Source organism: Oenanthe melanoleuca, unplaced genomic scaffold, assembly GCF_029582105.1.
Source record: "Oenanthe melanoleuca isolate GR-GAL-2019-014 unplaced genomic scaffold, OMel1.0 S001, whole genome shotgun sequence".
Taxonomy (NCBI): Eukaryota; Metazoa; Chordata; class Aves; order Passeriformes; family Muscicapidae; genus Oenanthe; species Oenanthe melanoleuca.
The window spans coordinates 1,014,995-1,030,003 of NW_026612650.1; the positions used below are offsets into that span (position 1 = coordinate 1,014,995).

Sequence of the window (15,009 nt, forward strand, 5' to 3'; positions counted from 1 at the left end):
CACAAATATCTTTTAGGGAAAGGGACTCATTATTGGTTTCTGATCTCACACCAGTTACTTTGACTCTTGATTTTATATCAGGAGGCATTGAGGGTCCTTCTCCTGCATCCTCATCATCATCCTCCACTGGCCGATCGGTCTTCTTGGTGCACTTTCCACTCCTTGTACTAGTAGCCACAGCCATTGGTTGAAGCTTGCTTTCTAATTTCGCCCCTGTCCTCGAGCCTGGGGTGCTAACTACAGCCTGAGTAGCTGGCATAGTAGCTACGTTATCTCCCTGTTCCCTTTCCTTTGTTTGTTGTTCTCCACTATCTAACAGGGTACGATAAGCATACTCCAGAGCCCAGCTCACTGCAGTGATTTTTTTTCCTTAGGGTCATCCTGACACTTCTCTCTCAGGTATTTTGCAATCTCGACTGGATCCTGAATCTGTTCAGATGGGAAGTCCCAGACTATAGGGTCAGAAAATTCTTTTCGAATTTGGTCCATGTTCTCCCATTTCCCATTCCTCTCAAAATTCCTTCTGCTTGGCTTTACTCCTAAATCAGGAGTCTCACCAGCCCCTCTGGAAATCTCAGCCTTCATTTTATATAAGCTGCAGACAGTATATAAAAAACTTACTAAATTAAATACCAGAAAGATGTTTTCCTTAACATTCAGGGAGAACTGATCATTTTCTAACAGAGATGTAAATGATTCAGAGGAGAAGAAGGAAAATAAAGGCGAGAAGGCCTCTTTGCCTGCTTCTCCTCTAATAAATTGAGTGCAGAACACAAACCATGAATTATACATCCCTGAAGTAGATTCTAACATTCTTATAAGCCTCCTGCAAATCATTACAACCAAGCCTAGCCCAAAAAATATTTTGGTTAATACCCCTTTAATGCAAAAACTACGTATTAGGGATAACACTGGGGCTATCTCCGGATAAGAGAACAAGTCCAAAAACCACAGGGGTATTAACACTTCAAAAAGCCCTAAAGACCAAATATACAGGCAAGCTTCCATTCCAAAAGCCATTATGGATTCGATAAACACACCAATACCAACACAACCAATTGAAAACAAAATATTATTAGAGTAAGGTTTTTTCCACTTTCTCTGGTTTCCCCATACGGTCCACCAAATTATTTGTCCAAGTTTAGGACAAAACTGGGGGGAAACCTCCAAAGGAGCCCCCCAGAGAATAAACCCCCCTCACAATTCCTCCCCCCACTGGGCTTGGAAAAAATTGTACTCGGGGGAAAAGTGGAAAAAACCTCTTTATTAACAAACACAAGAAAAACACTTCCCAGCAACTGGAAAATACAATCTCAGATGACAAAAAACGTTTCCACCAAAGTGAGAGACATTCGCTGCTGGGAAGGGAGAAAAAGCTTCTTTGGCAGGCTTTGGACGCAGTCTCTGATGTTCAGGTCCTGTCCGGAGCTGGTACAGATCTTCGAGATGAAGGGGAGAGGGTTGGTGGGGGGGGAGGGGCGAAAGCAGCACCCGGAGCAAAAGCAGCAGCAGCAGCAGCAGCAGCAGCCGGGGCAACAGCAAGCTGGGGCAGAAAGCAGCTGGGCCAGCAAGCAGCTGGGGCAGCAAGAAGCAGCAGCACAGCCCCGGGACCCCACCCTCCCGGGCGGGGGAGAAGCGGCACCAGCGGCAGGTCCATGCAGACAGAGAGGTGTGGGGGCGGGAGAGGGACAGACACAACACCAACCCGGGACACTGTTGCAGATGGAAGCTGCTGGTGCCATTCTCACCTTTAACCCCTCTTTTGAATGCAGACATATGTTCCACGTGTGTTAAATAGTTGCTGCTCCATGTTCATGCAAAGCTTTTGTATCCTCATGGAACCAAGGACACCCTTTTGACACAGCAGGGGTTCACAGAACCAAGGAGACAATTGTGACAGTTCAGAGCCTCACAGAAACAAGGCAGCATTGTGACACTGAGGGGAATTATGGAATCAAGGAGACCATTGTGACACAGCCAGGCCACATGGAACCAATGGTCCATTGTGACAATGCAGATCCAGGGAGACCATGGTGACACTATGGGACCCCATGGATCCAAGGGGCCATTGTGACACTCAAGAACTTCATGGAACCCAGGGTCCAGTGTGACATAGTGGCACCATTGGAACAAGAGAACCATTGCTGACTGCACAGAAACTCATGGAACCAAGGGATCATGGGAAAGCAGCAGGGCCACATGGAACCAAGGAGACCTGTGACATTGAGGAACCCTATGGAACCGAGGGTCCATTACGGCACTGCAGAAACAAGGAGACCATTGTGACACTATGGAAGCTCATGGAATCATGCAGCCATTGTGACACTCCAAGGCCTCATTGAACCTGGGAGACCATTCTGACACTCCAGAACCTCATGGCACTAAGGGTTTATTGTGACACAGCAGGGTCCCATGGAACCAATTGTCCATTGTGACAGTGCAGATCCCAGGAGACCATGGTGACATTTTGGAAGTTCATGGAGCCAAGGGTCCATTGTTACAGTCCAGAACCAAGGAAAGCGTTTTGACAGTACAGAACCTCACAGGACCAAGATTCCATTGAGTGGGGCTTCATGGAACCAAGGAGCTGCTGTGACACAGCAGGGCTGCATGGAACCAATGGTCCATAGTGATACTACAGATCCAGGGAGACCATGGCCATACCACGGAACCTCATGGAACCAAGGGTCCAGTGTGACCCAGCAGAACCTCTTGGAATCAAGGCAATCATGGTACACTATGGAACCTCCTGGAATCACAGATCCAATGGAACACTGAGGAGCCTCACTGGAACAAAGGACATGGTTGATGGGACAAAAGCTCATGGAAACTCTGGGGCATTGTGACACTGCAGAGCCTCATGGAACCAAGGGCACCACTGTGACACTGAGGAACCCCATGAACCAAGCAGCCATTTTCACACTGCAGAACCATGGAGACCATTGTTGACAAAACCTCATGGAACTGAGGGGCCATTGTTATACAGCGAGGCCTCATGGAACCAAGGGGCCATTGGACACTGGGGCCCCATGGAACCAAATATTCATTGTGACCCAGCGAGGCTGCTTGTAACCAATTGTCCATTGCCATACTGCAGATCCAAGAGACACTATGGCAGTTCATCAGCCAAGGGGAAGTTGTGACACACCAAGGCTTCGTGGAACCAAGGAGAGCATTGTGGCAGTGCAGAACCAAGGAACCATTTTAACAATATGGACCCAAATAGAACCAAGGGGCTATTGTGGAACTGTACAAGGGACATAATGGAGTCAAGGACAGCACTGATACTGAAATGTGCTGGATAGAAACTTCTGAACACAGTTTTGCGTATTCTTTAATACAGCATGGTGGTCACTCTGGTAATCCTTCATCCATTTGTGTGTATTGGGCATCAGGTAAACAGTGATTTATCACACACGCTGATTACGTCCTCATTAGCTCTCCCCACTTCCTTTGACTTTATTTGACATAGTGGTACCCATTATCACAAATCTGTTATTTTTTCCACTCCTGCAGCCCAGCTCTGTCCAGTCTGGCTCTGAGGAGAGCACAGCAGACCATATCCCAGGCCAGGCTAAAGCCTGGGCACACAACATCCCCTTCTTTTCCCTCCTATGGGGGTTCTGCCATCCCTGCCTTGTGCTGCCAGTGCCTGGAATGGCTGCAGGAGGATTTGCCACATGCCCTTCCCTGCTGAACCTGACCAGTCTGTGACTCTCCCAGTGCCCCTCCCTGCCCTGTTTGCAGACTGGTTCCATGTCTGCCCTTCCCAAGTGCCCAGGACCCTCTGGGATGGCTCTGGCCTTTCCAAGGACTTTGAGAGATGTCTCACAGTGACACTGCCCAGCTTTCTCAACATCCCTGACACCAAAGGCCTTTTCCACATCCCTCAGTTGAAGTCCAGTGCCCAGAACACAGCACATCCCTGTCCAGGTGCTCAGGGTGGTTCAGAAGGGAGGCAGCTCTGATTTCTCCCCACAAACCCCCACCCCAATGGTCTCTCTGTGCAGTCCATGCCTGTCCTGAGCATTTTTTCCTGGAGCCTCCTTGCCCAGGCTGTTTCCCTCTATGGAATCCTAACCACAGCCCAGCACTGAATTCAGGTGGTTTCCCAGAGTTTAGTGGCCTCAAGGCACCGTTTGTGCCACCAGAACTGTGCCAGCCCCGAGTGCTGATGATGGTGTTTGTGCTTACTCGGGTTCATCTCCCCAAACACACACGATGCAGTGCTGAAATCTCCTCAGTACAGAGCAAACTCAGACTGCTCCCTGGTCACTTGGTGTCTTTCCATGCAGGGACAAACAACCTCCTGCACATGGGGCAGAGGCCAGTGCTGGGTGTGGTGGTTGCAGGAACTGGTGTGGGACAATTGGCCTGGGGCACCATCCCAGGCTGTGGCCAGAACAAAGACACAGCCCAGGCCCTGCTCTGCTGCTCCCTCAGGTCCATGCCAGGAGCTCTGGCTGTGCCAGGACACTGCTGTGTGCCCCCCTGCACACTGCCCCTCTGCCCCAGGCACTGGGCTTTGCTTTGCATTCCTGGAGCACATTGCTGACCTTAGCTCTGGAGGAGAGCAAAGCCTTTCTGCCCTGCCCTCAGGAGATGCCCTTTGCTGATGGAGCTGCTGTGCTGGAGCCCAGCTGTGTCCCAGCAGTTCCCATGGCCTGTCCCTGCCTTTGCTCACAGCACGGACACGCAGCAGGACAGTGACCAAGCTGCCAGAGCACTGCGGCCTTACAGCCACAGAAGGGCTGGCAAGGAGAGGGTGGAGTTGGGAAGAGCAGATGTGGGAAGAGCCAGGGCCATTGTCCCAGGCTGTGCTGCTGTGCTGGGAGTCTCTTCACCTCTGCCTCTGCTCACAGTCACTGCCCTGCAGAGACAGAGAAGGGCTGAGGAATAATCTGGGACACACAGGAGAGGGCATGCACTTGCTTTTATTTAAATGCATGTGAGAGACACCTTGCTTGTCTTTGTCTTCCAAAAGTAAAGTAGATATAAATGTAGAAATGCAAAGAGTAATTTAGAGTATTTTGTACACAACACAACAGTAGAAAAAGTTACCAAAATAAATGGACAGATAAGAAAAAAAAGAGAGATTGTGAAGAGTTACATTCTAGAGGCTCTGCAGAAGAAAAGAGAGCATTTAATGCTTCTGAAAATAGAGAGTCATCAGTTTTCTCGAGGCTCCTTTGAGCTCCTGGTTCCTCAGGCTGTAGATGCGGGGATTCAAGGCTGGAGGCACCACTGAGTACAGAACTGACAGGGACAGATACAGAGATGGGGAGGAGATGGAGGAGGGCTTCAGGTAGGAAAATACTGCACTGCTGATAAACAGGGAGAGCACAGCCAGGTGAGGGAGGCAGGTGGAAAAGGCTTTGTGCCGTCCCTGCTCAGAGGGGATCATCAGCACTGCCCTGAAGATCTGCACATAGGAGAAAATAATGAATACAAAACAACCAAGTACTAAGGAGGTAGTAAAAGCAGAAGCCCCAAATTTCCTGAGGTAGGAGTGTGAGCAGGAGAGCTTGAGGATATGGGGGATTTTACAGAAGAACTGGCCCAGGGCATTGCCATGGCACAGGGGCAGGGAAAATGTATTGGCTGTGTGCAGCAGAGCAGTGAGAAAGCCACTGGCCCAGGCAGCTGCTGCCATGTGGGCACAAGCTCTGCTGCCCAGGAGGGTCCCGTAGTGCAGGGGTTTGCAGATGGACACGTAGCGGTCGTAGCACATCACGGTCAGGAGGAAATATTCCGCTGAAATGAAAAAAGCAAAAGTCAATAGTTGTGCAACACATCCTGCATAGGAGATGTTCCTGGTGTCCCAGAGGGAATTGTGCATGGCTTTGGGGACAGTGGTGCAGATGCAGCCCAGGTCGCTGAGGGCCAGGTTGAGCAGGAAGAAGAACATGGGGGTGTGCAGGTGGTGGCCGCAGGCTACGGCGCTGATGATGAGGCCGTTGCCCAGGAGGGCAGCCAGGGAGATGCCCAGGAAGAGGCAGAAGTGCAGGAGCTGCAGCTGCCGCGTGTCTGCCAATGGCAGCAGGAGGAAGTGGCTGATGGAGCTGCTGTTGGACATTTACTCTGGCCAAATATGGGGACCTGTTCATGGATAAAGGACAGTGACAAGTCAGCAGAGGCTGCTTTGAGCCAGACCTGGTCAATTCTCTGTATGCTGTCCTGCTGTGACTCAGCCTCCCTTGTTTCTGCTCTGGGAAACTTTCTACCAGGTGCCTGACTGAGCTCCAGTTGTGCTTTCTGAGAGCTGCAGGACAAGCCAGGCCTGTGCAGGGGGCTCTCTAGGAGCCATCCCTGCCCTGCCACCGTGGGTTTGTGGCTGTGTGGCAGAGGGACAAGACTGGATATTCAGGATTCCTCAACGGAATCCCTTCTAAAAGGCTGCTGCTTCTGCATTCCCACTTCTAAAGGGCATGGAGACCAGGAAGGAATTTTAGCTATTATTTTCCTGCCCACACATCATTCCTGATTCTATGAGGACACAAATCCACAGCATTTCTGCTGTACTCACAGTTTTCCACTGAGAGATGTGAGAGGCAAAGGATTCCCTGTGGCTCAGGGCAAGGTGAGGGTCTGGATGGTCTTGTTCCCAACTGCCCTGGGTTTGCACCTTTGGCTGCAATCAGAGTACAGTCACACTCCTGTGTCACCCTGGGATAGACCAGACCCTGCCCAGAGCAGAGGGACCCATGAATGTCTCACCCTCTCTAAAGGTCTCTGAGCAAGATCTCAGCACCCCCTTCTGCCAAGGACACTCACGGTTCCCTTGGTAAACCCAACAGCATTTCCTCAGCTGTGGCATCTTTACACTTGCCTGTGGGACACTCAGGGAGCTCCGAGAGGCTCTGGCACAGATTTGCACCCAGGAGGGCAGCTCAGAGCTTGGAAGGACACAGCAAGGAGACCCCCAGATATGCCCATGATGGGATCTCAGGGAGGGGGCTCAGCTCATTCCCCTTTCCCATGGACTGCTTTGCCCACAGCCCCACAGGTCACAGGGAAGCTTGGACACCCCATTCTCATGGACACCCCAGCCTGGCAGGAATCCCAAGAGCAGTGCCTGACTCAGCTGCTGCAATCCCAGAGCCTCCCTGAGAGCAGCAGATTACAATGACAGTATCAGAGGAGTGCAGAAACTAGAGAAGATGTTGTGGTGCTGTGCCTGAGAGGGCAGGGCAGAGACAGCCGGGCACTCAGGGCAGTGTTCCCGTGCCCAGCTGTGCACGGCACCTCCCACACACCAACAGTGCCCTCCTGCCCCCAGCATTGCTCTGTTCAGCCCCCTCTCCTTCCCTGAGCATCTCCCTGGACCTGGACATTTCCCTCCTGAGAGCTGCCCTGTCCCTGCCAGGCTCACAGAGCCCATCCCACCCTCTGTGCCCTCACCTGCCCTACAGAAACCTGCCTGTCTGCAGGGCCCTTCCTGGGGCAGGGTCTGTCTGCAGGTGGGCAAGGGCAGCTCCGGAGAGCCCTGCTGGGCCCTGCAAAGGGGATGCTGGTGCTGCCCAGGGCTGGGGAGTGGCTGAAAGCTCCTTGGGAGGCTCCAGCAGAGAGACTGACCACCCAAAGTTACAGATCCGGACTCTCTGTAAATATTCAAACATTACTTTGCAGATCCTGTGTGTCCCGTTCAACTCAGAATGTTCTGTCATTCTCTGATTACAATTCCTGTTCTGCTTCTCTCATCCCCCTGTTGTCTATAATCACAAGAGAAAAAAACCCTTGCAACACCGTTAGAACAGTAAAGTAAAAACCAAACCTTTATTGGAAGCTTCCAGGTGTCCCAGTGGGGATGAGGCACATCCAGCCCCCAATTCCAACAATCTATTAGGGTTGATTAACTAGGATATTTAACAGGAACATCCATTAGGAGAGTCAGTTGTGCCTGTTAGATACCCTTGAGTCAACCCTTGGAGAAGGTCTAAGGGCTTCTTTGCTCCAGTTTTGTTATGAATGCTCACATTCTGGGTAAAAAAAAAAAATAAAAAGTTCTTCTTGTAGGACCTCTTCCTGATAATAAGACTATACAGTATTTCAGGAATGTATTTAGAAGGTCAGCTTATTGTTCAAAAATCTAAGAGAAAGGTTAGGAAATGTACTAGAGTTAATAAAGGATTACAGTTATATAAGTATGTAATAGTAGTTTAATAGAGTTACTTAAGGGTTTAATAGAGTCAATTAAGAATTATAGTCTTATAACTATATAATAATAATAGTTTACAGAGCTATGAATATAGGAAAAATGTATAAAAAGCAAAAAACTTTTTGCCATCACCCCAAATTTCTCACCCTGCTCCAAGGAGGAAATTTAAAACACTCTCAGGAAAGCTCCTGATCTTTACAGCAATCCCAGGTTTACCTTCTTTTGGGAACTGTCATCCGGAGCTGTGCCCAGGCTGGTCTGGAGCTAGGAGCAGCCCTGCCCCACCCAGCACCTCTCAGCAGCAGCACCTGCCCTGCTCAGGGTTGCTCCTTGCCCCCACAGCTTCTTCCCCAGCGCTGGGAGCAGCTGCCCGGGCTGGCTGAGAGCTGTCCCTGGCAGGGAGCAGAGTCCCTGCCCCAGCACAGCGCCCTGGGCTGCAGGACCCTGCTCTGCAGGACAGCCCTGGGAACCCCTGGCTGCAGACCCGGCTGCTCAGCCCTGCAGCAGAGCCTGGACACAGGGAGCTGCCTGGGGCTGTGCCTCGGGTGCTGCAGCAGGGAAACCCAGCCCTGCCCTAGAGCCACATCCCCTGCACTGCAGCAGCTCTGAGACTCCTCCTGGAAGGTCCTGAAAGCTGTGGGATGTGCCAGCTTCAGGAGATCCCTGCAAAAACTGCAGTTTATCTTCCCACAGCCAGAGAGTGGCTGTTTGAAACACTGTGAGGATTTCTGCTCTAGTGAGCCCTCAGTGAGCTCTGCTCTGTGCTCCCAGCCCAGGCTGAGTTTAACCCCTCTGTAGCTCTGTGCTGTGCCAGGGGTGGCTGCAGGCAGTGCCCCAGCCCTGCTGGGCTGTGCACAGGAGCTGCTCCCGGGCAGAGCTGTCTCTCTGCAGTGCTGCCCTTGCCAGGAGCTGCCTCTGTGCTAGGAGTCCAGCCCAGCTCAGCAGCACAGACACAGCACAAGGATTTTAATGACCCTCTGGGGGGCTTGGTTCTGAGGCCCTGAACATCAGTCATCAAGAGGGAGCTGAAGAAACCTCTCAAGAACTCCAAGTCAGAATCAAACTCTAAAGATTCTTGAAGTTTTAATGGGTGCCACTGGGGGGGCACAACTGAGAAAGTGTCCCCAGTTCCTCCAGGGAACTGGAGAGAGTGGTAACAGGAGGGGAAAAGCAGAAGCCAAATCTTGGTGCCCTGGGGCACAGCAGGGTCTGTGCCACCAAGGGCTGGGAGGAGACACCTTGTCCTGAGGCACTGGGGCCTCCTGGCACAGCCCCAGCAAGGCTGGGCACTGTCACCCCTTGTGCTGCCCTCAGCATCTCCCCACATCCCAGTGGCCTCAGGGATCTGCTGGGACCAGTCCCTGGGGAGCCTTGGTCAGGAATGGCCCTGGGGGCTCCTTCATGCTCCCAGGGACTGCAGGTTTTTTAGAGGACTTTGGGTTTTGCTTTTGCCTTGGAGTCTCTGAGAGCTTTGTGCAATCATGGCCTCCAATTATCTGCTTTAATTAGTCTCTTGAGAGCCTTTGTCAGGAACAACACTCAGTGGGGCTCAATGCCTCTAGGTGCTTCAGATTTTAATGTATTTTCCTTTTTCCTTTTCTCTCTGAGACTCTGAGAAGTTTTTGTGCAATCATGACCTCCCATTCTCTCCTCCAAGAAGTCCATGAGGAGACTGTGTTGGGGATGGATCCCAGTGGGACCCATTAATGCTTTGAGACATTTTGGGTTTTTCTTCTGCCTTGGACTCCTGGAAAGGTTTGTGCAATCTCCTCTCAGGCCCTGAGGTTCTAGTGCTCAGCACCAAATGCACCACGGGGCTCATTGGGATCAAGCAAGTCCTGTCAAACTATGGCTCTGCCTTGATTTTTCTCAGGTCTAGTACAGTTCATTAGGAAGATTTTCAACTCCATTTATAGAGAAATATTTCAAAGAGCTTCTAGAACATATGTATTGTTATCTTAGAGGTTTTGTTTTGTAGCTGTTCTCTTTTGGGAAGATGTGATTGCAGCATTCTGTGATTGATAATAATCCAGGGTGTCTCCTCAGGAGGTCTGGCCTGCTCAGAGAAGCTGTGCCTTGATATCTGACCCAGTGTGGACAACCTGGCTCCACATTCCCTAATCCCATCTTGTCTGTCCTCCCTCACCTGGGACCTGCTTTGCTTGGAGAACTGGCTGCACTCAGGCAAACAGGGTTTTCCCCTTTTCTTTTATTGAAGCAATCTAAAACTCCTGAGTTCCTCCATTACAAACAGACACCGTCCTTAAGGGTGTGCCAAGCCCAAGCTGCCACCAAGGAGGTTTCTCTTCCCAAGGCACAACCCTGCAAGAACTCTTTTAGAGCTTTGGACTCCTCAGTTCCACGAGGCTTTGCTGTGCCACCATGGCCCCTTGGCTCTGTGAGGTTCTGTAGTGTCACAGTGGAGATTTGGTTCCAGGAGGCCCTGCTGTGTCATAAGGGTGTCCTTGGTTCTATGGGGCCCCATGGTGTCATATTGGCCCTTTGGTTCCATGGGGCTGCACAGTGTCACAGGGGTTTCCTTTTCCCTATGGCAATCAGCAGCAAACCCCCCTGGCAGGGCCAAATGCCTGGGAAGAAGGAGGAGGGGGACATTTGGAGTGATGGTTTTCATCTTCCCAGGTAGCAGTGACGTGGGGTGGGGCCCTGCTGTCCTGGAGATGGCTGAACAGCAGCCTGCCCATGGAGGGGCAAGAGACAACAACCTCTGTCCATGGAACCACAACAGCAGGGAAATCAGGCAGAAGGCTGGGCTTAAAAGACTGTCACCAGCACAGAAAACATCAATCTGAAAGGAGAGATGTATGATAATGTCTTTACAAATCATTTCATTAGTGAGGGATGAGTGTTAGGGTCTTTGAAATTGGCCATAATTTTTCTACTGCCTTTGGGCAGCAGGTTTATTACTGGGCACATAGAGCTTGGCTTCTGAAACAGACAAGGGTCTGCACAAGGCTGAACTTTAGGGGAAAACACCAGGTTCAAGGGGGGATATGGGGCAGGTGAGTCAGAAAGGCTGTACCTTCCCTCTACCTTGACCAGTGGGGAAAGGAAGAGGGCAACGTGCAGCCAGGAGATTAAGATAAAATAAGGGTGCACCATCTGAAACCTTGAGAGATAAAACCCTGCAGGAATGTCCTCCAGGGAACTCTCTCTGTTTATTCAAATAAATTGGAAGGACTCCCCTGTCTCCTTTGTGGACATAAAGCTCTGGCATTTGTGGATTTTCCTGACAGTGACAACATGGAATCTCATGGAACCAAGTGTCCACAGTTTCATGGTGCAGCCTCATAGAGCACTGGAGACCTCTGTGTCACAATGGGAAGACATGGAACAAAGGCTCCACTGTGACCCAGCACGGCATCATGGAATGCACGAGATCATTCTGACAGAATGGACACTCATGGAACCAAGTGCCCACTGTTTTACAGTGTGGCCTCATGGAATGCTGAGACCATTGTGCTGCAATGGAAACATATGGCACAAAGGCTCCTCTTTCACCCAGCAGGGCCTCCATGGAATCCAAGAGACCACTGTGATGCAATAGAACCTCAAGGAGCAAAGGGTCAATTGTCAACACATCAGGCTCTTGTAAAACTAAGGAGAACATTGTGATGCAATGGATTTTCATGGAACCAAGGCCTAATTGTGGCAGAGCCTGGCCTGATGGAAACCCAGTGCCACTGGGACATCTCCAGCCTTGGAGGAAGCAAGTGTCCATTGTGACACAGCACAGCCTCATGAATCACAGGAGAGCACAGTGACACAATGGCATCATGGGGAGCCTGAATTGTTAAAACCGATATGTTCACGGACAAAACTCTCTAACTAGTTAAAGTTAGAAAGTGGTCTGTTTATTAAGATGCCAGTAGGCTGCACGGGAGTAGTCCCCTTGAAACATGGCAGCCTCAGACAAGGTTCCTTGCCTTCTATTTGTTTCTCAAAATCTTACATTCTATGCATATACAGAACCCCAGCTCCTCTCATCCCCACTCCGTACTAAAGTGAGGCTGTTAGTCCTTCACAGGTGCACAATTCTACTCTTGAGTTGGGTAGGTGGTCTCAAATTGGGTCAGTGGTCTTGAAAGATGAAGTAAGAAAAGTCTTCATCAGGTCTCCTTGACCTTTTGGCACAATCTAAGGTCCTCTGCTTGGTGATAGATTGGTATGAAGTTCAGGCGTTAGCCATTGTTCTACTGGTTTCAACCTGTTCTTACAGTGGTTCACTTACTCCATCTCTTTCTATAAACAAAACTGAAAAAAGCTCATAATTGGAAACAATATCTCTATTATCTTTAGTTTAAGCACCTAATAATCATTAACCTAACACTTGTTTATCTAACTTACACCCTGATCAATATGAATTGCTTCTTACCCTGAGCTACAATTTTAACTCTTTAAAATCATGATTCAAACAATGTGTTAATTGTAAACACAGTGGGTACTCATGAAAGACAGGAGACCATTATGACACAGTAGAATCTCATGGAATCAAGTCTAAATTGATACAAAGAGGGACCTCATGGAACCGAGGTGTAAATGGATACAAAGAAGGACCTCATGGAACCCAGGAGACCATTGTAACACTCTGGAATCTTATGCATTCAAGTGTCCACAGTTTCACAGCACAGCCTCATAGAGCACTGGAAGCCATTGTGTCACAATGGAGCAAAGAGGAACAAAGACTGCATAGTGACACTGCAGGGCCTCATGGAATCTGAGAGACCATTGTGATGGAATGGAAACTCATGGATTCAAGTATCCACTGTTCCACAGTGTGACCTCATGGAACCAAGGAGACCATTGTGGTGGATTAGAATCTGAAGGAAACAAGACCTAATTGTCAATTATTACCAATAAGTAAAAGACACAGAATCAGCAAGGTTGGAAAAGACCTTGGAGATCACCAAGTCCAACCTGTGCCCTGACACCACCTTGTCTCCCTGAGCCTCTTCATCTCCACCATAAACACTTCAGCTGCTCCTCACAGGACTTGTGTTCCTGACCCCTCACCAGCTTTGTTGCCCTTCTCTGGACACGCTCCAGCCCCTCCATGTCCTTCCTGAATTGGGGGGCTCAGAACTGGAGACAGAACTCGAGGTGCTGCCCAAACAGTGCTGAGCACAGGGGAAGAATCACTGTCCTGCTCCTGCTGGCCACACCATTCCTGATCCAGGCCAGGAGCCATTGACCTTCCTGGCCACCTGGACAAACTGCTGGCTCATATCCAGACTGCTGTCCATCAGTGCCCCCAGATCCCTTTCTGCCTGGCTGCTGTCCATTCCCTCTGTCCGCAGCCTGTAATGCTGCAGGGGTTGTTGTGGCCAAAGTGCAGGAGCCAAGACTTGGTCTTGTTAAACCTCACCTTGTTGGATTTGGGCCCTGGATCCAGCCTGTCCAGATCCCTCTGCAGAGCCCTTCTACCCTCCAGCACATCTACACTCCCAGCCAACTTGGTGCCACCAAGGTTCCATGCGGCCCTAGAATGTCACAATGATCTCCATGATTCTATGAGGTCTCCCAGTGTCACAATGTCCCTTTGGTTCCATCCGAGCCCTGCAGTGTCACAAAGTCCCCTGGATCCTTGGGCCCTGCAGTGTCACAATGGATCCCTGGTTCCATGACGTCTCACAGTGCAGCAATGCTCTCCTTGGTTCCACAGTGTCACAATGGCCTCTTTTCCCAAGGGGCACCTCGGTGTCAAACATGTTTCCTTCATTCCATGAGTCCCTGAGGAGCAGCACTGGTCCCTTGGTTCCATGGGGCCCTGCAGTGTCACAATGGCCTGTTGGCTCCATGAGGCCTCGAGTACCACCATGAATTCCTTGGTGCTGCAGTGTCACAATGGAGCCCTGTTACACAAGATCCTGCAGTGTCACGAGGGACCCTTGGTTCCATGGGGCACCACAGTGTCACAATTTCTCCCTTAGTTCCAAGAGTCCTTGCAGTGGAACAATGGCCCCTTGATTCCATTGGCCCCAGGCTCTCACAAGGCTCTCCTTGGTTCTGCAGTGGCACAGTGGCCCCTTGGTTCCACAAGGCCCTGCAGTGTCACAGTGGCCTCTGTGGTTCCACCAGGACCCAGACTGTCACAATGGACTCCTGGCTTCCATGTAGCCCCACAGTGTCACAGTGGCCCCTTGGCTCTGTGGTGCCATGTCATACACAGTGTCACCATGGTCCTCTCAGTTCCACGAGGCCCCACAGTGTCACAATGGCCCCTTGCTTCCCCAGGGCCCTGCAGTGTCACAATCATCACAGAATTACCCAGGCTAGAAAACACATTTGAGAGCATCGAGTCAAACCTGTGACCTAATACCACCTTGTCCCCCACACCATGGCACTCAGTGCCACATCCAGTCTATGTTGAAACACTTTCAGGGACGGTGACTCACCCACCTCTCTGGGCAGACCATTCCAATGCCCAATCACCCTTTTTGTCAAGAATATGTATTAATGTCCAGCCTAAACATCCCCTGCTGCAGCTTCTTGTTATGTCTATTTTTCCTGTCACTGTTCCCTGGGTAAAGAGCCCAACCCCAGCCCGGCTGTACCTTCCTGTCAGGGAGTTGTAGAGGGTGATGAGGTCTCAGCTGAGCCTCCTCTTCTCCAAGATAAACAGCCCCAGCTGCCTCAGCTTCTCCTCATGGAACTTGTGTTCCAGACCCCTCACCAGCCTTGTTTCCCTTCTCTGGACATGCTCCAGTCTCTCCATGTCCTTCCTAAATTGGGGGGCCCAGAACTGGACACAGCACTCGAGATGCTGCCCAACCAGTGCTGAGCACAGGGGAAGAATCACTGCCCTTGTCCTATTGGCCAGAACATTCCTGATC

General features: G+C 50.7%; 1 protein-coding gene across 1 annotated transcript; it reads right to left on the minus strand.

The window, feature by feature from the left end:
- Positions 1–4,922: 4,922 nt before the first annotated feature.
- LOC130266064 (olfactory receptor 14J1-like) lies at positions 4,923–8,433 on the minus strand. The gene is made up of 3 exons (XM_056515385.1): positions 8,375–8,433; positions 7,775–7,979; positions 4,923–6,099 (listed from the first exon to the last, which is right to left on the minus strand). Exon 3 carries the CDS (start codon positions 6,074–6,076, stop codon positions 5,144–5,146), a length of 933 nt encoding a protein of 310 aa, XP_056371360.1. The 5' UTR covers positions 6,077–6,099; positions 7,775–7,979; positions 8,375–8,433; the 3' UTR covers positions 4,923–5,143.
- Positions 8,434–15,009: the final 6,576 nt, after the last annotated feature.

Coding starts and splice junctions, on each gene's coding strand:
- LOC130266064 (XM_056515385.1), bottom strand. CDS start 6,076: ATGTCCAACAGCAGCTCCATCAGCCACTTCCTCCTGCTGCCATTGGCA.